The sequence below is a fragment of the Loxodonta africana genome, chromosome 12 (genome assembly GCF_030014295.1).
Source record: "Loxodonta africana isolate mLoxAfr1 chromosome 12, mLoxAfr1.hap2, whole genome shotgun sequence".
NCBI classification, from domain to species: Eukaryota; Metazoa; Chordata; class Mammalia; order Proboscidea; family Elephantidae; genus Loxodonta; species Loxodonta africana.
The window spans coordinates 64,771,693-64,793,660 of record NC_087353.1 but is presented as its reverse complement, the minus strand read 5'-3'; the positions used below and the strand labels follow the sequence as shown (position 1 = coordinate 64,793,660).

General features: G+C 47.0%; 1 protein-coding gene across 1 annotated transcript in view; it reads left to right on the top strand.

Moving 5' to 3' along the window:
* The window catches only part of EMP2 (epithelial membrane protein 2), a 42,399-nt gene extending 23,374 nt beyond the window's left edge, over nt 1-19,025 (top strand). The window contains exons 2-5 of the mRNA XM_003417722.4: nt 7,805-7,937; nt 10,140-10,230; nt 14,648-14,794; nt 18,823-19,025. Coding sequence (XP_003417770.1) covers nt 7,860-7,937; nt 10,140-10,230; nt 14,648-14,794; nt 18,823-19,010 — 504 coding nt within the window. The 5' untranslated portion in view covers nt 7,805-7,859 and the 3' untranslated portion in view covers nt 19,011-19,025. The remainder of the gene's footprint in view (nt 1-7,804; nt 7,938-10,139; nt 10,231-14,647; nt 14,795-18,822) is intronic.
* Nucleotides 19,026-21,968: the final 2,943 nt, after the last annotated feature.

Genomic DNA, 21,968 nt, shown 5'->3' with positions numbered 1-21,968 from the left:
CCACCATCCTCTCAGGGTGTTTGGGCACTGAGAGGGGCCTGGATTCCATCCAGCCTGAAGCCAGCCTTGGGGTCCCTCTGGCAGTGTGGCATAGGCTCTGATTATCAGCCTGCCTTCTTCGGGGCTCGGGCCAGAGACTCCCTGACCTTTTGAGCAAGAGCCGTGGGTGGAACACTTCTGGGTTGGGAGGGCACTGGCCTTGCAGACGCCAAACAGCTCAGGTCTGTATTGAAAGGCTCCACACCGCAGGATTTTCCTTTGGCCTACAATTCCGGGAAAAGACTGAGAACTTAAATTGTAGGAAGAACTCCCGAGGGTGGGAATAGTCGGGTGGGCCCAGCAGTCATCTCAACAGCGTGTTCTCTCGCTGCGGGAAACCGGGTGGACTCACTATTGCTCCCTTGCATGTCATGGCTATGTGCCAAAGCAGCTTCCTCTTGGCAACAGCGTGCGGGGGCCGGGGCTCCCTGCAGTGAAAAATCTGTGCTTTTACGAAGGGGAGGGGAGGATTGGGCACTTCAACTGCCCGTGGGTAGGTTCTTCCATCTTCTGTCCCCCCGCTCAGGCCCTGAGAGCCAGGTGCCACCACCGATGGCAAAGCAAACGTTGCTTGTGGGGGAGGGAGGGCCAGAGAGTCACCAGCAAGATGTTTGTGTCTTTCTCCATGCCCAGGGCTAGAAGGGCAACACACACATACACAAGCACACACACAGGCACATACAAGCACACACACACACACAAGCACACACAGGCACATACAAGCACACACACATATACACAAGCACACACACATACACGCACACACACACAAGCACACACACACACAAGCACACACACATACACAAGCACACACACACAAGCACACACACATACACAAGCACACACAGGCACATACAAGCACACACATATATACAAGCACACACACACACAGAAGCACACACACAGAAGCACACACATACACAAGCACACACACACAAGCACACACACGCACACACACACACAAGCACACGCACACAAGCACACATACATAAGCACACACAGGCACATACAAGCACACACATATATACACAAGCACGCACACACATACACAAGCACACACAGGCACATACAAGCACACACATATATACACAAGCACACACACACATACAAGCACACACACAAGCACACACACATATACACAAGCACACACACATACACAAGCACACACACACAAACACGCATATACACAAGCACACACACACAAGCACACACATACACAAGCACACACACACAAGCACACACACACAAGCACACACATACACAAACACACACACATACACAAGCACACACACAAACACACACAAACACACATATACACAAGCGCACACACACAAGCACACACACACACAAGCACACACACATACACAAGCATAGACACACAAGCACACACACATACACAAGCACACACAGGCACATACAAGCACACACAGGCACATACAAGCACACACACATATATACAAGCACATACACAGGCACATACAAGTACACACACATATACACAAGCACATACACACAAGCACACACGCACGCACAAGCACACACACATACACAAGCACACACAGGCACACACACATACAAGGACATACACAGGCACACACATACGCACCTACACAAGCACATGCACAGACACACAGATGCACACATGCAGAAGCGTGCACACACACGTGCACTCACACATTTCAAGCAAAAACGTAGCAGGGCAGCACCCGTCCTTAGTTGTCAGTTCTTGGCCTACCCTGTGTTCGAGATCCGGATGGAGATTTCCCGGGGTACGCTCCCTCACCCAGTCAGCAGTCAGCCTGTAGGACCTGGAATTCACTGAGCCGCAGGCGCTCCATTCTGTGTGCAGAATTTCCCAGCCCCAGGGACACTCCTGATGCCTGGCCCCTTCTAGCTCTGATGCCAAGAGGCTGCTAGCTGCTGCTCGTGGAAACGCATTCTTGCTTTTTTCTTCTAAAATGTTAAATCTTAAGTTCTGAACTCTGTGTTCTATATTATTTTCATGCGATGATTTTTCCACGTATTGTATAGTAGGGGAGGCAGGTGTGTAGGCCTTCAGTCTGCGATCCCTTACCACTGCACCCACAATGCACCTAAGTCAAGGTTGGGGAGGCTGGGTAATGCACTGTACTCTGTGCGATCCATCAGGGTGTCTGGATTGAACAGGGGGCACATTGTGATAAATTTAGAAAAGAGAATCGAATCTATTGTACAATGTCTGAATGAATCCTTTTAGTGATCAAGGAAAAACTCTCTTTATCCAAAATCTAAACCTATTTCAAAAGTAGGTCAATAAAGACAACAAATGCTCCCTCTTGGGCAGTGAGCTAATAGGATGAAAAAAATGCAGGGAACCCTATTTTTAGTACAAATGAAGAATAGAGCATAGTTCTTAATCAGGCCCTCCCTTAATAAACTCATTGCTGTTGAGTCAATTCCAACTCATAGTGACCCTCTAGGACAGAGTAGAACTGCCCCACAGAGTTTCCAAGGCGCGGCTGGTGGATTTGAACTGCCAATCTTTCGATTAGCAGTCAAGCTCTTAACCACTGCACCACCCCAGGGGTCCTTGTGCTAATGCGCCAGTGCGGAGAGGCTGGCTTCCCAAATCCCTCCTGCCTGGTGCAAAGCTCCAGGGAACCAGCCAAAGGTAAAGGACACAACTGATTTGATGCTGCCTCGAGCCCTCTCACCTGGTTTTGGTAAGATCTCTGTATGGTTTCCATTAGGCCTTAGGTATGTGAGCGGGAGGAGAGGGTACTAGAAAAACACCCTGGACTTGGAGTCAGAAAAGTAGGGGTTTGAGTCCCAGCTCTGCTGCTTATCATGCAAACCCTGGCAAATCAGCTCTAGCCATTCTGAGCCGTAATTCCTCACCTGTAAAATAGGGATAATGATACCTTGAGCTGCCAGTTTCACAGGGTTTAGGGAGATTCAATGTTAGGCACACTTTGTAAACTGAGCTTTGAACTTTCATCGTTATGAGTCTCGTTTTCCTGTGGGATAACCCTCAGGGAAGCCCCCTCACCAGGACTGTACTTTATCTCCTTCATGCCAAACCCCTGTGCCCTGGCCACAGTCTGGAGTGAATTTGCTAGTCTTCCCTGAAGGGTGCCAAGCGTGGCGGTTCTTGTCTTACTCGTCCTGTGACAGCAGCAGCTGCTGAGGCTGCACACGGCAGAGAGCAGAGGGGGGCAGAGTTGGGTGTGAAGAGGCTGGCTGGAAAATGTGCACTAGGCAAGATAAGTCTAACCACAGGCTTGTAACTGAGATCGTACATTTGCTTTGCATCTGAGAGAAGCCTTAGAATGAGAAAAACAACAACAACAACAACAGAACTAGAACAAAGCAAAGATATGTGGAAAGTAGATGGGACCACAGAGAGAAAAATAAACAGGCAACTAGAAATGCTAAGGAAAAGGTACGTTTTTCAAGGAAAAAATGTAATCATAGTACACTCTTTGGCTCTGCAGTGAATAGTATTTACATGGTTATAATGTAAGTGACAATGATCGATCTAACTATAACTAGATTGTATTGGGATGCTGGGAGCAATGGTGGAAGAAAGAAGTCACTAATGTTTACAACAGTTGAATTGGGAAACAGTGGTACATGAATACTGTTTAGAAACATGAAGCTATCCAGGGGGTGGGGGGAGGAGAGGAGAGAACAGAACAGCTGAAAAGTTGAAAGTGACTGCAGGACTAGGGTGGGGCAGGAGACTGTCATTTTTTTATCACAAACCTTTTGGTACTAGTATAGTTTTTTTTTTTTTTTTATCATCACATGTATTATATGGATCAAACATATTTTTAAAAGAGAACTTCTGTAAATCATAGGACTTTGATTTTCTACAGAGGAGCTGGGAAAGCTCATCTAATATAGTCTCTCACCTTCAGGCAGGTAAACACCTGAACCCAGGTGAGCTTTTAGCACATCCTGCTCAGCCCCTGAAGAGACTCTCAAAGGAGAAGCAGTGCTGTTCCCACTTGTGCTGTTCTATGGAAGTTGGAAGAGTCCCTGGATAGCGCACACAGCTAAGGGTTTAGCTACTAACTGAAAGGTTGGAGGTTTGAACCCCCCTCAGAGGCGCCGGGGAGACAGGCCTGGAGATCTGCTTCTGAAAGGTCACAACCCTGAAAACCCTCTGGAGCAGTTCTGCTCTGCGCAGAAGGGGTCTCCATGAGGCGGGGTTGACCCAATAGCAACTGATATGGAAGTTGTGCTTGAAGGAGACAGAGGATTTTCGGAATGGTCATTGACTACTGAAAGATTGTGTGCCCTCTGAGAGGTCTCTACTGCAGGTAAAAGGGGAATGAGAGTGGGGAGCTAGGAGACCCGGGTCTAGTCCTGGCTTTGCTCCTGCCTCACTGTGGGACCAGAGCAATTCATGGGCCTCCCTGGCCTCAGTTCCCACCTTGGGACAATTGAGGATTTGAGCTTCCTGAGGGCCTTTATAGTTCTACATTTCTAGAATTGTAAAATGGCACAGAAAGCTATTTTATTGGCAGAAATAGCTTTCTGTGCCGTTTACAGTTCTAGCGTGGCAGTGAACAGAGGGGGAGATAGACAATAAACAAGTGAACAAAGAAGAAACTTTCAGATAGAGAAAGTGCTCCGAAGAAAATAAACCAGGGGGACTGGGTGGATAATGCTAGAGGGGGCGTGGCTACTTTACATAGGAGGGGATGTTTGAATGGAGACCTAGACAATGTGGGAGAGCCTGTGAGGGCTGATGGGAGAGCGTGTTCCTGGAACTGTGCTCCATGGAACTGAGACAAGGCCAGTCTGGCTAAAAGGGCACCGAAGCCTGAAGGGAGGGACAGAGGTGGGGGAGAAAGATCTGTACCAGATACGACTTTTTTGAAGGGAAAATATATTTCTGTGTATGGCAAGGATGAATTCTGATGCTACCTGGGTTGGGTGAGCCAGCCTTCACCTAGCACACAGCCCAGGGAGTAGTTTGTTCTTCAGTATCTCCAGAGAGGGCTCACAGAGTCCCAGCTCAGGAAGGAGGCGGTGTTACCGGGAATAGCCGGGGATGGCTGAGGCTGTGTGTACCTGCCAGAATTATACTCCCCGGGCATTAAGGTCAAAGACCACATCAAGACCTTCTCCACCCAGGTCATGCCTGGGTTGGTTCAGTATTTTTCACCTTCTGAAAACCCTCTAAGATCAGGGCTGACACGGCTCTAACAGTATCCACTGTTGCAATATCCACTGAAAATTAAAACCAGACACCCTTGGACCTAGCACCTGCGCTTCTGGGAATCTGTCCTTCAGATATACTAACACAGGTGTACAGGGAATAAGTGCAAGGGTATTCCTTGGCAGTGTGGTTTGAGAGCAAAATGTCTGGAAACCACCTAAATGGCCATCAGTTGGGAACTACCAGTTAACCAGTTGCCATGGAGCCCACTCTGACTCATGGGGACCCCATGTGTGTCAGAGTAGAACTGTTTTCCATGGTTGATTTTTCAGAAGTAGATTGCCAGGCCTTTCTTCCAAGGTGCCTCTGGGTGAACTCGAATCTCCAAGCCTTCAGTTTGTAGCTAAGCATGTTAACCATTTACACCACCCAGGGACTCCAGTGGGGAACTAATTTTCTAAATTGTGACACAGCCACACAAGGGAACAGTGCACTGCCACATCCAAAAATCTAAAATCATCCAAAATCATGCCCTATAACATTTGATTCCGCACTTCGGAAAATAACGGATTAAAGCCTTTTTTTTTTCTTTTCTAGAAAGCTTCAGTTATGTGTCCATATACATTTGTTTCATCTGAGCTGGACAATATATGAAGCTCTTAACCCGTTGCTGTCGAGTTGATTCCAACTCATAGTGACCCTACAGAACAGAGTAGAACTGCCCTGTGGGGTTGCCATGGAGCGGCTGGTGGATTCAAACTGCCAGCTTTCGGTTAGCAGCTGAGCTCTTAACCACTGTGCCACCAGGGCCCCAGGACCCCTTCACACCCTGGAATTTATGGCTCTGGTGAGGTTGGCATTTTGGCATTCTAGCTAATATAAAAATAATGTGGCGTTCAGCGTGGTACACAAGTCTTTTCTGCAAGGGTCAGAAATGCATCTATTTGGAGGCACCATACGATGGCAACTAAGAATGACGCAGGCCTGAACAAAGGGGAATTTGTCCTCTTTAAAAGAATTGGAAGAATCTCTTAGCCAGCTCATTGGGTTTTTCAAAGTGGTGATGCATAGAATCGCAGCAGGGACCTCCCAGGCCTGAGTTTTGCAGCCATACAGCCCTGGCTTGTTGGTAATGAGCCCTGGGTCTCAAAGGCTGGCCCCTGTGTGAGCCCCAAGCCTCGGTCAGTCCCATGAGCACAGAGACAATAACAGAGTGAGAGTGAGCACGTCAGAGGGACAGCTGGCAGAGGGACAGCTGGCAGAGGAAGGGTGGAGGGTTTTGTGTTGTGCGCATTTGCCAAAGGAGGTGGGAGAGTTGGTGCTAGGAAAAGAAAATGCAATTTAGTCAACTTCACAGCCACCCCACGTGTGTCAGAGTAGAACTGTGCTCTGTTTGCAAATTTTTCGGAAGTAGATAGCTAGGCCTTTCTTCCCAGGGGCCTCTGGGTGGACTTGAAGCACCAACCTTTCAGTTAGCAGGCAAGCATGTTAACCTTTTGTACCACGCAGGGACTCCCAGAGTCAGAAAAGAGCTATTTAAAATGAATTAATCTACTTCAGAAACATTAGTGGACATTCAAACTACTGGGTGAAAGTTTGATGAGAGATATCATCTTTGCATTGTTTCAAAATATCTCCCCACAAGTTACTTTTTAACTGCAAAGGAAAAATGTCCAGTGGAGAAATCTGACAAATCTTTACCAAGTGATGGAAGTTAGCAGCAGCATTAATGGAGCAGCCAGCCTCCTTGCCTCCTGGTGTGAGGCGCTGAGAACGACATGGCATCGCTCCTCCAAGCATCCCTGCCCAGAAAGCGTTACCCCAATCCAGTCACGAGGAAAGAACACACACAAACTGAGGGCCATTCTACAAAAGAAATGGTCAGTGCTCTCAAATAATGCCAGTGTCACAAAAGACAAAGAAAGGCTGAGGAGCCATTACAGAATAAAAGAGACGAAAGAGACCACCACCGTCTCAGTCTGTCGTACTGTAGTTGCTTGTGTGTTGCTGGGTTGCTGGAAGTTATGCCACTGGTATTTCACATACCAGCAGGGCCACCCATGGTGGACAGGTTTCAGCAGAGCTAAGGACTAAGGCAGACTAAAGAGCTGGTGATCTACTTCTGAAAACTGACCGACGAAAACCTATGATCACCATAGAACATTGTCCAGCATAGCGCTGGAAGATGAGCCCTCCAGGTTGGAAGACACTCGAAATACACTGTGGCCGCAATGATGGACTGGAGTGTGCAATGATTATGAAGATGGCACAGGACTGGGCATTGTTTTGTTCTGTTGTACATACAGTCACCATGAGTTGGGGCAACGTGACAGCAGCTAACAACAGCAACAACAACAAAGAGACAGGACAACAAAATGCAGCATATCACCTTGAATTTGACTGTACCAGAAAAAAAGAAAAAGCTATAAAGGACAGTACTGGGACAGTTAGAAAAATTTGAAAATGGACTATAGATGAGATAAAAGTATTAATCTTCGATTTTTTAATTGTGATAATCAGGCTGTGGTTACATTTTCTAAAACCTCATTATAAGTTGATTCTTTTTAAAAGTGTTTTGTCACTGACAAATTTGAATTTCTCTCTTACCCTTTTTAGAACATCTCTCTCTGGGCTTTAAAAGTACCCCCTCACCCCACGTTGCCCTGTGAAAATGTTGGTGCTTCTTGCTTTCATCATCGTCTTCCACATCACCTCCGCGGCCTTGCTCTTCATCGCCACCATCGACAACGTAAGTCCCCTTTTCCTTTAACCGTTTCAGAAGCCCGGACTCCTAGAGTCAATGGAGGTGGGATGGAGAACCCACTCAGGGCGATCACAATTTGGGGTTGTCCTCCCTCCCAAAGAAGACCCTACCCATGTCTTCAGCCCGCACCTGAGGACTTGTGACCTAAGTATGGGGATTCTGGAGCAATCTGTGTTTCAGTTTGGATGGGCAGGTCCTGCAGGGCAGGGACATTTGTCCTGTGGTCTCTGATTCTCCACGGAGCCTGGCCTAGTGCCTTGGCCTTGGGAAGCTCTTTAAGGATGTTGCGTGAATTCTGTCCTTCCGTAGATCAGAGTTTCTCAACGCCAGCACTGTTGGTATTTTGGGCTGGATCTTTATTTGTTGTGGGGGCTGTCCTGTGCATTGTAGGCATTTAGCAGCACCCCTGGCCTTTGCACATGAGATGCCAATAGCACTTCCACCCCTAGGTGTGACAATGAAAAATGTCTTCAGACATTGCCAAATGTCCCCTCAGGGGTACAACCACCCCCAGTTGAGGACCACTGTGCTAGGTCCCCAGGTGACCTCTGTCCTCCCCTACTCTTTCCCACATCTTCTTACCAGCCAGAATCCCTTGTTGCCAGCCCATCTGGCCATGCCCTCCCCACTAGAACTCATGCTTGGAACTTTCCCGAATCTCTCCTTCCCTCCTCCTGCTGTAAGAAATTTAACAAACCCTGGTGGCATAGTGGTTAAGAGCCACAGCTGCTAACTAAAAGGTCGGCAGTTTGAATCCACCAGGCACTCCTTGGATACCCTATGGGGGCAGTTCTACTCTGTCCTGTAGGGTCGCTATGAGTCGGAATTGACTCGACGGCAGTGGGTTTTTTTTTGTTTTAGTATCCAGCTCCTAGCCATAAAGCAGGAATGTATTTGATGACTAGCCTGTTGGCATGGATTACTATCCCCCCTTATAGCAAGTGAAGCTTTTTAACAGAGGTCATCTGCAGTTTACAGGAATCCCTGGGTGGCGTAAGCGGTTAAGCACTGGCCAAAAGGTTGGCAGTTTGAACCTACCCAGGGGTGCCTCGGAAGGTCTGGTGATCTGCTTCCAAAAGCCCTATGGAGCACAGCTCTACTCTGACACGCATGGGGTCACCATCAGTCGGGTTCGACTGGATGGCAACTGTTTTTTTTTTTTTTTTGGTTTTCTACTTCTTGGGGATCCTGAAAGGTCCCAGACACAGTAAAAGAGATAAACAGACATTTGGGGGTGGAAAAGCCATCAGCCACAGCTCCACTTAATCCTATCAAGCACCCATGGGTGTTGATATTATCATAGTACTTACTGAAAGGACACAGAATGAGCTCTTTTGCCATCATGTTTGGAACTGTGCTTGAGTGGTGGCTGGGCATGTCCTAGGAGCTCAGTGAATATTCACTGACTGAATGGCTGGTGGCGCCCATGGCTGTTATAGGAAACACAGAGCCCCTGTCACTTAGATATGGACTCTAGGCTTAAGGAAGGCCCTCTGGGGGTGGGAACACCACAAGCACAGAGGGAAATTAAAGCATTGAGCTGAAGGCAGGAAAGTCTTGTTGGATCATTCCTGTCCATAGCAGCCTCTCCCCTACTAAGCTTCATCCTCTTCTATCTTCCCAATCATATTGTCCATATAGTTCGTGTGCAATACACCACCATCTACTATTCTGTTGGAGTCTCTGGGTGGTGCAAGTGGTTACGCACTCAGGAGCTAGCTGAAAGGCTGGAGGTTTGGGTTCACCCTGTGGAGCCTCAGAAGAAAGGCCTGGAGATCCGCTTCCAAAAGATCAGCCACTGAAAACCCTATAGAGCACATTCTACTCTGACACACATGGGGTTGTCAGAGTCAGAATCGACTGGAAGGTAGCCTGTTCGCTGCTCTGTTACTGCCAATTGAGCCTTATCTCCCCTTCAGGTCCCCAAAAGAGCTCGGATTATCTAATCCCTTAGCCAACCAGCAGCACCAGCATCACCTGGAGCTTGTTAGAAATGCAGAATGCAAAATCTCAGGCCCCACCCCAGACCTCCTGAATCAGACCCTGGAGTTTCCCAGGTGATTCCCACACATTAGTTTGAGAAGTACAGGTCCCAAATATTTACCCAAGTGCTTCACAGCTAGGTAGGAGTCAGTGTTTGCATAATTCATGAACAACCTCTCCTCCTGCTTCTGTTCTGTGTTACAGGCCTGGTGGGTAGGAGAAGAGTTCTTTGCAGACATCTGGAGAGTCTGTGTCAACAACACAAATTGTACAGAGATCAATGACAGCTATCATGGTGAGTGTGAACGAGATGCACCGAATAAGAGGAGAAAGGCTTCAGTCTTCTCTGAGACTCCTCACTCTCTCCACTCACAGCACAGATAGGTGGGCCAGACTAACTTTGCATAAGGAGCCCTGGTAGCACAATGGTTAAAGTGCACTTGGCTGCTAACTGAAAGATCAGCGACTAGAACCCACCAGCTGCTCTGTAGGAGAAAAGAACTGGTATAAAGATTATAGCTGCCCTGTGGGGCAGTTCTACTCTGAGTAGGGTTGCTTTGAGTCAGGATCAAGGCACACAACAACTGACTTCAACATGACTTCGCATGGTGGATATTGGAGCCTAGACAAGAAGGGTAAAGGGAAGGCAGGATAAGTTGAACCTCTCACTTCCCTATTTCTTGGCAAAGCCTCATCCAGAATTTTCTCTTATCCAAGCTGTGCAAAACAGGAGGGGGGTGGGCTTAGTTCCTTTTATGAGCTGTGTGGCTTTGGGCAAGTCATTGAAGCTCTCAGAATTTCAATTTCCTCGTCTATAAAATGGAGGCAGTGATAATACACCTGCCAAGCCTACCTCATTAAACGAGCTTAAGTACATGAAAGGACTTTGTAAATATGGAAAATCCTACTAAAAAGCACACTAACTACCCTCTATCATTGTGGAACAAATGGTTCTGTTTTCTTCTGAAGAAATTTCAGGTGTGTAGAACCACTGGGAGAGGCACTTTGGGGTTCAGGTTGCCTGATAAAGTACAAGACGCCCAGTTAAACCTGCATTTCCTTTAAACAACAAATAATTTTTTAGTTTAAGTATATCCAAAATATTGTATGGGACATATTTATACTAAAAAAAAAAAAAAAATAGTCACTGCTAATGTGATATGCAAATTTACCTGGGCATCTTTGTGTATGTGTGCATGGGTGTGTGCACATCTATGTGTGTGTGTGTGTGTGTGTGTGTCTTCTGAAACCCGCTACCTTATTTGGGGAGCAAGAGACCCTTCTTACTGGGTCCTGAAGTCTCACCATGCACTCAATAATGACATCAACATTCATAATTACAGCAGCAAAAGTCAAATAGGAGACATTGTTTACTGTAGGTTTACTGCTGAGCACTGGGCTAAGTCCATTACACACGTATCAGGCAGGGACTGTTGGACCCATTTTAACGTGGGGAAACTGAGGCACAGAGAGGTTAAATTACCCAAGGCCACAGAGCCAGGAGCAAATGTTGGAGCCAGAATTCCAATCTAGACTTGAGCAGCTCCATCTTAACCATGTGGTGCAACCAGTCACACCGTGGGCTCTGTTTAAGTGAGCCCTGATTGCGCAGTGGTTAAAGTGCTCGACCGCCAACCAAAAAGGTCAGCAGTTTGAACCCAGCAGCCACTCCACGAGAGAAAGATGTGGCAGTCTGCTTCCGTAAAGATTTACAGCCTTGGAAACCCTATGGGGCAGCTCTATTCTGTCCTATATGGTCGCTATGAGTTGCAATCGACTCAGTGGCAGTGGGTTTGGTTTTTGGTTTCAGCTGTTTATCTGCCATGCTGACTCCTGACCAGCCATTCTCCCCTGTGCTCTGTCTGTGTCTATATGTCACCGTTATGTCTGGTCAGCTGGGAGGGCCTGCTTTGCTCTGTGGCAGTGTTTCCAAGCCTCTATCTTTTGTGCGCCACATCCCACACGTGGAATGATTCATGCCTTATTTTTCTTTAAAGCCAGGGTCGGCCCTAGGCCTCCTTTTGTAAGGCCCATGAACTACGAGTGGCTTTTACCTTTTTAAGAGGTTGGTTTTTTTTAGACAAAAAGAGAACAAAACAAGAAAACAAAGAATATGTGATAAGAGACTGTGTGGCCTGCCAAGCTGAAAATATGATTTAGACGTGTTTTTTATTGAGGTAAAATTCACATAATATAAAATGAACCATTTAAAAGTGCACAGTTCAGTGGCCTTTAGTGCACTCACACTGTTGTGCAACCACCACCTGTATCTAGTTCCAGAACATTCTCAGCATCCCAAAAGGAACCCTGTACCCAACAGGAGTCACTCCCCAACTTCCCCAAGCCCCCAGCCCCTCGCCACCACCAATATGCTTCCTGTTACTATGGATTTGCCTACTTAGATATTTATATAAATGGAATCATATGATATTTTTGTGTTTGGCTTCTTTCACTTAGCATAATGTTTTCGAGGTTCATCCATATTGTCGCAGGTATCAGTGAGCCTCAAATCTTTACTTTCTAGCCCTTTACAGAAAAAGTTTGCCGATCCTTAGTGTAAAACAGCTCACTTTTTCCTTACATAAATTTATTTTAAAGGGAACTTTACACCCCTGCTGTAAATGATAAGCTGGTACCACCTGCAATAAAAGAAGGACAACTTAAAAATGAAATATTACCTTGAAAACCAAATGCTGTTATTAAATTCTAGCCAAACATGCTTTCCTCCTGAAGGCTCTAGGCCTATTGCTGGTACTTGTTTAAAAAAAAAAAAAAAAAACTGCACAAACTGAGGTTATGAACGTGCTAAAGCCCAAGTGGAGCTCATTAGAAACGTCTAAACAAGAAATGCAAAGCAAACCTCCCTCATTAAGTGAGTTTCTGTTGTTCAGTGCCCTGATTGGGTACTACCTAACTAATCTCATGTGTCATCAGTGGTATATTACACACACATGCACACACACAACTTTGAGAAACCCTGTTTTTAAAAAAATGTATCCATATTTGTACCCTGTTGTTGTTGTTGGGAGCTGTTGAGTTGATTTCAACTCATAGCGACCCCGTGTGACAGAGTAGAACTACTCCATAGGGTTTTCTAGGCTGCCATCTTTATGGGAGCAGATCGTCTGGTCTTTCTCCTGTGGAGCCACTAGGGGATTGGAATTGCTGACTGAGCACCACCAGGGCTCCTTATTTTTTCCCTAAAGCCATATTTGCCCTACCATAGGAATCACCTGAGGTATTTGCTAAACATACAAATTCCTGTAGCCCACAGCATAACATCCGTATCTGACTCTCCAAAGGGAGAAGCTCAGGAATCTGTTTTTTTTTACAAGCACCCAGGTGATTCCTGGGATCAGGCAAATTGGGAAGCATCGCTCTCAGCTTAGAGTCACGACCTTGGCCAACACTGGAATTCCCTGGGGAGCTTTAAAAACCACTCATGCCTGGTCAGATATTCTGGTTTATTTCATCTGGGGAGCCGCCTGGCTGGGCCGTTTTTTTTGTTTTTTTGTTTTTTTAATGGAGCTATAATTTACATACAAGAAAATGTACACTACTAAAGGGTTCAGGTCAGTGAGTTTTGACAACTGTATACACGCTTGTAACCACCAACCCAAACAAGATAGAGAACATTCCCACCACCCCTAGAAAGTTCCCTCAGGTCCTTTCCAGCCAATCCTCACCACCCCCTGTCCCGAAGGCAACCACCTTCTGATTTCTGTCACTAGAGTTTAATTCATCTGTTCCTGAATATCATATAACCGGAGTCATACAGTTGGAGCCCTGCGGTGTGTATTTGTGGGAGAGGGAGGAGTCTGGTTTCTTAAGGAGCCTGGGTATAGCCACTCTCCAGGTGATTCGAATGTGCAGCCAGAATGTGTTCGGACCCACCTCTAAGCATTTCGGGGAGTACTTACAGATAATGCTTCCCTACAGTCGGTTTCAGGCAAAACTACAAACAAAACAAAAAACCAGGAAGGTTTGCCTTAGGTTTCCTCCGCGGCTCTGGGCACTGTCCCCTCATGTCATCTTAGCAGGGTGCTACAAAGGACCTCCTCCCTGCAGCACCCCCCTAAAAGCCTTCAGAGAATTCACTTAACCTCCCCAACCTGGTGAGGTGGGAGATATTAGCACCCCCATTTTATAGATGAGGAAGCTGCAGCCTGGGCAGTGGCTCCCTGGACCATGCTTAGCCACTTCTCTACATGCCCTGTGGAGCTTCAGCGGTCCCCCTTCACGCAAAATCTACCACCCCAGACTTTGTTCTCTCCTTTCTCCATTGAAACCTCCCTGTATGGAGCCCAGACCCCCCATGCCCATCTCTTTGTTAAAGCTAATCTGAAAAAAGGAACTCACTTTTTCTTCTCCTAAGTGGCAATCGTAAGGGTAACCCTCTAAATCTCTCATCCATGAAGCCCTTTCCCATCTCTGGTCTCACAGGTCCAGGAGTGCAGAGTGGATGGTATTCGCTCCATTTTCCCAATAAGGAAGTTGAGGCCCTGTGGTCAAGTGCACGAGTGGACACTAGAGGGTGGTGGGTCTAGGCCCTTTTGGCTACCCTTGTGCCTATACCCTGCAGATGACCACGAGAACACTTGCACTTTGGCTTCCGATCATCCCCACTCCAGAGCTGTCATGGGGATTGCCAAGCCCCAGGGGCCCAGGATGGTCTACAGTCTTCATCGTGTGCTCTTGTCCTTTCCCCCCAGAGTACGCCACCCTGCAGGCCGTCCAAGCCACCATGATCCTTTCCACCATCCTCTGCTGCATCGCCTTCCTGATTTTCGTGCTCCAGCTCTTTCGTCTCAAGCAAGGAGAGAGATTTGTCTTAACCTCCATCATCCAGCTCATGTCCTGTAAGTAAAATGATGGGCTTCCTGGGGAAGCACTCCCTTCCCAGCCAGAAGTCAGGAGGAGGATGGAAGGGGAGGACTTTGGAAGGAGAAGCTGGCTACCATGCAGTGGTGGTCAGGGAAGGCATCCTGAAGACAGGAGGCCTGATCTAGGATCTGTAGGGTAAATAGGAGTTGTGTCTAGAATGTTCTCTCTTGGCACAGGAGAGTATGCCAGGCCGAGGGAATGGCAGGTCTGAAGCCCTGTGATGACAGAGGCTGAGAGCTGGCCAGTTTGGCTGGAGTGTGGAGATGGGCGAGCACATCAGGAGCATGGAGGGAGATGGGAGAGTGTGGCAGGAACTAGGCCGGAGAGGTGGGTGGGCCCAGACCCTGTAGGGTCTTGGAGACCAGGGACAGGATTAGGATCTTTGTCCTAAGCTGGTAGGAAGCCAGCAGCAGGTTTTAGGCTAGGCAGTGACAGAAGTGTCCACGTTGGACCAGACCTGGGCAGGTGCCACAGATGAGGAACAAGACCCAGCATCAATCCTAAAGGAACTTGAGAAAAAAAGATGCTGTCTCAGTCCACTTTTTCCTACTTGCGAATGTTAGCCAGGCTGAGATTGGATGAGGAAGCCTCACACCACACATGATCCTTTTGTTGTTGTTCTCAGCAAAGATTTCAAGCCTTCTGATGACATAAAATTAGGAGCCCTTTTCATGGTGCTTTCTGATCGAGAGTTCATGATAGCTTGATAAGGACAAGAAATCTGGGACTCGGAGCCAGTCCACACCCTTGTTCTAACCCCCTCCTCCCACCACCCTCCATGCCTACACTCCATTCCGTCCATCCTGGAGTCAAGTCCATCCCTCAGCACAGCCTGAGCACAGCCACTAGCACATGAGGGTGACCCACTCATCCCAACTTGCCTGGGACTGTCCCAGTTTCAAAACAGAAAGCCCCGGATCCCAGGAACCCTGTAGGTCAGTTGGTGACCTCCAGCACTCCCCATGGGGCACTTAAGCTGCAAGGCCAGGGTACTACCCCTACAGGGCTTAGGTTCCCCTACTGGGTCAGGACCTTAATTTGTTCTTGGCAGAGAATTAAAGCATGTCAGGTGTGAAAGGTCACTCAGTCCTGTAATTCCCACTCCAGTCTGTGAGAATCCCTCTGGGGACCTTTTGAAGTACAGATTGTTGTTGTTAATTGCCGTTGGATTGGCTCTGACTCATGGCGACCCTGTGTACAACAGAACGAAACGTTGCCCAACATCTTCATGATCACTGATATATTCAAGTTCATTGCTATGGCCACTGTGTATTTTGAGTGCCTTCCAAACTGGGGGGCTCATCTTCCAGCACCATATCAGACAATACTCTGTTGTGATCTATAAGATTTTCATTGGCTAATTTTCAGAAGTAGATCATCAGGAGCCTTTCTTCACTGTCTTAGTCTGGAAGCTTCCTGTCCACCATGGGTGACTCTGCTGTATTTGAAACACCGGTGGTATAGCTTCCAGCATCACAGCAACATGAAAGCCACTACCGTACGACAAACTGACAGATGGGGGTGGTAGTACAGATTCCCTAGGCCCCATCCCAGACCTCCTGAATCAGAATCTGCCATGTTGGAACATAGGGATTTGTACTTCAGAAGAATCTCCTGTGCATGGGCCAAGCATTTGGAGGCAGTGACCCAGACCAAATGAGGCTGAAAGAGGGGACGTGATTTGCCCAGCGGAGGTGTCTGCTCTCTATCCTTCCTTATTTTCTCTGTATCTACTTACCCATCAAGGCAGTTGATTCCCGTCACTTAACATGCAGGGTGGGGACTTGGGGAGCTACTAATTGAAGTTTACTTCCTGTCATTTTCTCCACTTCTCCATTCATCTGTAAGGCAATTCAGTCAAAACTGATTACCCTGATATATATATATACACACACACTTTTCTCTGAAATACGTGTATGTGTGTATAAAAATGTGTATATATATGTGTGTGAGTATATGTGTGTGTGTATATATATACACATACACGGCTACTAACAACAAATATATGTGTATACATATACACACACACGCACAGACATATATACACGCAATAGCCATAACAGAGGCCTCAAACATAGCAACGATCCCAACAATCATGAAGATGGCGCAGGACCAGAGTTTTGTTCTCTTATACCTAAGGTCACCATGAGTTGGAGCCAACTCAACAACATGTTATCAGGAGGGACAAGTCCCTGGAGAAGGACTTGGTACAGTAGAGGGTCAATGAAAAAGAGGAAGACCCTCACCAACATGGATTGACAACAGTGGCTGCAACAATGGGCTCAAGCATAATGACGATTGTGAGGATGGTACAGGGACCAGACTGGGCAGTGTTTTCCTCTGTTGCACAATGGTCACTAAGAGTCGGAACTGACTCGACGGCACCTAACAATAACGTGTGTGTGTATGTATATACGTATATACCCCATATTTTGATATGTGAGTCACATCCCCCATTTCCTTCTTTAATACTTCATTCTCCCCATTTTCTAGTCCAAAGACCTGTCCCTCCTCTGTCTGTCCCAAGCCCTCATAGTGTTTAGGTGCTGTATCAGTCAAGGATTTCAGGTGCAAGCACTAAATAAGAGGCGAGATTCTGGGGGAGCTCAAGGCAAGAATCAGAGGAAAAGCTGAAACACCAGGTCTTGGAAAGAAGATCCAGGCAGCAGGAATTGATGGGCAGTCGCTTCAGGAAGATACTGTTGGAACCTGACAGTGTCACTCTTCTCTAGACTCAAATTTACAGGAAAGAGAGTCTGATTGGTGAAGGCTGTCTCACTCACCCAGTCCTGGGCCAGAGGAAGTCTGGGCACCTTGATGGCAGTCCCACCAAAATAGCCTGGCAAGGGAGAGGGGTAGGTCCCCCAAGGAAAATCATGGTACTTAACCTCATCCCGGCACTAATGTCTGTGAATTTCAAGATTGTAATGGCCACAAGTAATAGAAAAGCCAATCAACAGCTCCTTCAGTCATAAATGGTGAATTGTTTTTTACTAACAATTAGCACGGAGACGGAAGGTACCAGGGGTGGTTTGGCAGCTCAACAGCATCAAGAACCCCCACTCTTTCCATCCTTTTATCATCTTCAGAGTGTTGGTGATGTCCCCCTCATGGGCCCAGGAAGGCTGCAGCAGCACCAAAAATTCTGGAAGTATCTAAAGCAGCAAGTAAGGGAAAATACAGCAAAAAAAAAAAAAATGCTTTCTCATCCCTTATCTTCAGGGAGTAAAATTTTTCACTGAAGGATTTTACATGGCCAAAACTGGGACGCGTACAGATCCGTAAACCCTAACAAAGAGAACAGGATTGCTAAGGCTGGCTTAGATCAGGAATTGGCAAGCTATGGTTCACAGGCCAAATCCAACTTGCTGCTTGTCTTTGTGAATAGTTTTATTGGAACACAAGGAGGCTCGTTTGCATATGTATTGTCTATGGCTGCTTTCCTGCCACAACAGCAGAACTGAGTAGTTGCAAGAGAGGCCGTATGGCCGGCAAAGCCCAAAATATTATCTGGCTTACCCCTGGCTCAGACCAATTATGACTTATCCTCTGGGCTGGGGACACGGCTGCCCCAAAAAAGTGGGTTCAGCTAGCAAAGATGAGGAGGGAATGGCTACAAGGTAAACAGCAACATTCTGCCACAAAATATTGTAATAATTTTAATAGGTGAAAATACCAGAATCAGTTGCTATTGAGCTGACCCCACACACGATGATACCATGTGCGTCAGAGTAGAATTGTGCTCCGAAGGGTTTTCAGGGGCTGATTTTTCAGGACATCACCAGGACTTCCTACCTCTTCCGGGTGGAATCGTACCAACAACTTTTCCCATAGCAGCCTAGTGCATTAACCGTTTGTAGCACCCAAGGACTCCAATAGGCTAAGGTAAATACCTAATAATAATAAAAACTAAAGGGAGTCTTCAGCTTGATCCCATACCCCTCAGATGCCCACGATGCACCTCGGCCTGTGATTTATTTTTCCTTTGCTTTCTTCCTGGCAGGCCTCTGTGTCATGATCGCAGCTTCCATTTACACTGACCGGCGCAAGGACCTTCACGAGCAGAATTCTGAGTTTTACTCCCCGACCTCGGAGGGCAGATACGGCTACGCCTTCATCCTGGCTTGGGTGGCCTTTGCTTTCACCTTCATCAGTGGCATCATGTATCTAATATTGAGGAAGCGCAAATAAAACCCTGGGAGCTAGGTTGCTTTCCCTGCACTACAGAATCCACATTCAAATAACCATTTTGTATATAATCCTTTTTTTTTTTTTTTGGTGGTTTTTCTAGCAAATATATTGTTTCCTTTAGAAGCCAAGAAAAAAAAATTTTTTTTTTTGCATTCTTGAGATCAGATCATAGACTATGAAGTCTGATATTCAGAACTGCCCATTTCAGAGTTTCAATAAGATAAAACCAAATATCCAGTTTGCTCAGCAAGACCATTCTTAACCATGGGGATGTGATGTGACAAGAGGTCAAGGAAGCCAGGTATCTGGGGACAAATACCTCACCTCAGCTTCCCTTCCCTAAAATCTCTATGTTGGTGGTAGAAGGTGGGATTAGGAGGGGTTTGGGTAAGGGATGCAGACCTCCTCAGATGTTGAGTCCAAGTTCTGTGTGAGACATAGGGGAAGACCCTGGTATTCTCTCTCCGAACCAGAGCCCCAGCCCTCCTGTAATGGGCTGGGAATTGGTTGGTTAAGGGCCACCCATATTTGCTCATCTTCAGGAAGGTGACTTTTAACCTTGGTGTCAGATTTAGGCTTACCCTAAGCAATCCAAAACCCGTTGCCTTCGAGTTGATTCCAACTCATAGCAACCCTATAGGACAGAGTAGAACTGCCCCATAGGGTTTTCAAGGAGTGACCGGTGGATTCAAACTACTGACCTTTTGGTTAGCAGCCAAACATTTAACCACTGTGCCACCAGGGCCTCACCCTAAGGCAAGGAATCTCAAAATGTGATCCCCTAGGCACCTTTAAAAATGCTAACCATCGAGCCCCTCTCTAGACACACTAAATCAGAGTCTTCAGGGCTAGGGCTGGGGAATCTGCATTTACAATGAGCTCCTTGGGTGATGCTTAGGTACATTAAAGGTGGGAACATCAGGCCCAGGGTTAGGTGGGCAGACTTGCCTCACAAACGTTGAGGAAGTGGGTCTAGACCCCACTGCTGGTCAAAACCTTGGCCTTTATTCTTCGCTATCTCTTCCACAGCTGTTTGCCGCGGGGCCACCTAACTCCAGTTCCCCGCCATCCATCCTGTAGCAGCACCTGGCTAGTGCCACCCTCATGCACCCTGTAGCCTGGAAGGCCCTGCACTTGCTGCTCCTCCTGTATCTAAGCGTAGGCCTAGGCCTACTATCCCTGATTCTAGAGCCTCAGATCCATCTCCATCAACGGATGGGTAGCCTCATATAACCTATCGATTACTGATGTCAGCAGCATAGGGGACACTTCTACTCAAGTCGATGAGACACTAATCAATTAAGAAAATAATTACAAACTGATGATGCAGGCTTCAAAGGAACCCATCATGACTGAAAATAGAGCCCAGCCTGGGGGAGGGAAGGCCTAAACTTATGCAAGCCCAATTTTAAATGACCCTAATGATAGCACTGTCTAGCTATGGACTGAATGATGGCCACTTGCGTGGGAGGAGAACTACTTTATGCATGCCTTTTTAATGCCTAGGTAGCATGTCTAGTACTGCAGATGGATTGCTGCAGAGGTCCAGAGTACAGTCAGGATCTCCTTCTGTGGAGGGTTCTGAGGTTCTGAGAGCAAGTGAAGATGCTAAAGAGTCCAATGAGGTGGTGATCAGCTTTGTTGGCAGGGTCTGAGTGAAGCTTGGGAGTTATGTTAAGGACAATTGGCAACGATGACGACCAGGAAATGCCTGCTAGGAAGCAGGTCTTTGCCCTCATGTTTTTTTCCTCATGTATGGAGCATGATTGCCCTATGGAGGGCTGACTTGTCAGTCATCTGCATGAGTGTCATTAAGCTTTTGCACTTGAGGAGCGAATTGACTCGAGGCATAGATGGGCCTACCTTACTGCTTAGTAATGAAAGTGAGATGACTAGGGCAATGTTGACATGTTTTGTACATGATGGACTGATTTCAGTGATGGATTTGGCTTCTCATGCTCTCTCTCATTTTCATTTTCAGCAAAAATACTGAACATTTACTATGTTCCAGGCACTGTGCGAGGTCCTTAAGAAAACAAGTGGGAGCAAATCCACATGTTTCTCCCTGCCCTCATGGAGATTGCAGCCTCTGAGACAGGATTCGCTCCCCATGAGAGGCCACCAGTACAGTACAGGGTGATATGGGGACAGAGACAGGACAAACTGTCACCTCCTGCCTCCATGGAAAACTGTCATTAGACATGTTGCGGGCAGGAGTAGGGTTATAGCCCTGGAGTTTGCAGGATACTGCATGAGCCTCATGGAGGGAGTGGGGTCTAAAGTGCCCCCAAGCTTTCAACTGAGGTGGCTTTTCTAGAATTTTCTGGTAGTCACAATGGACACAAACAACACCTTAGAACTGGAGAGCTGGAAGCCCTAATCAGCAAGCAATGCATGAATTCCCTTCACAAAAGACTTCAGGGGTACGTGAACATTTCTGTTGAATATACTCCAAAACGACCCTATGGGTTTTCTTGGCTGGTTGTCACTACTAAGCAGCACTCGGTGCTTACATCCACCTGGGGTACTGAGGTTCCTTGAGACATGAGAGATGCCTTTTATTTACTGTGTGACACATGCATTTGGGAAAGTGGAGAAAAAGTGATAGCATCAGGGCAAAAATGCCTAATGTTTTTACCTGTCCATAGGACAGGCCCTCCCTTGATGCTTATCAGTATCAAGTTATGCAAGCTGGCTCAAGAAGCAGTCCTATAGGAAGCTATCTGAATCAGACCTGATATTTAGGACAAATTTCTTACTCTGATAACTACTGTATTTGAAGGAACTGCAGTTTGTGCATTTTATGACATTATGAAGTACTGTTAATTCTTTCATTGAGGGGCTACATGATGGAGACAAACTAACTCATTGGGGTCTGTTGCTCAGTGAGTTTGGAGAGCGTCACCTTGTGTACTCTTGCGCTGACCTTGTATATACGCATCCTGATTACGGGAAACT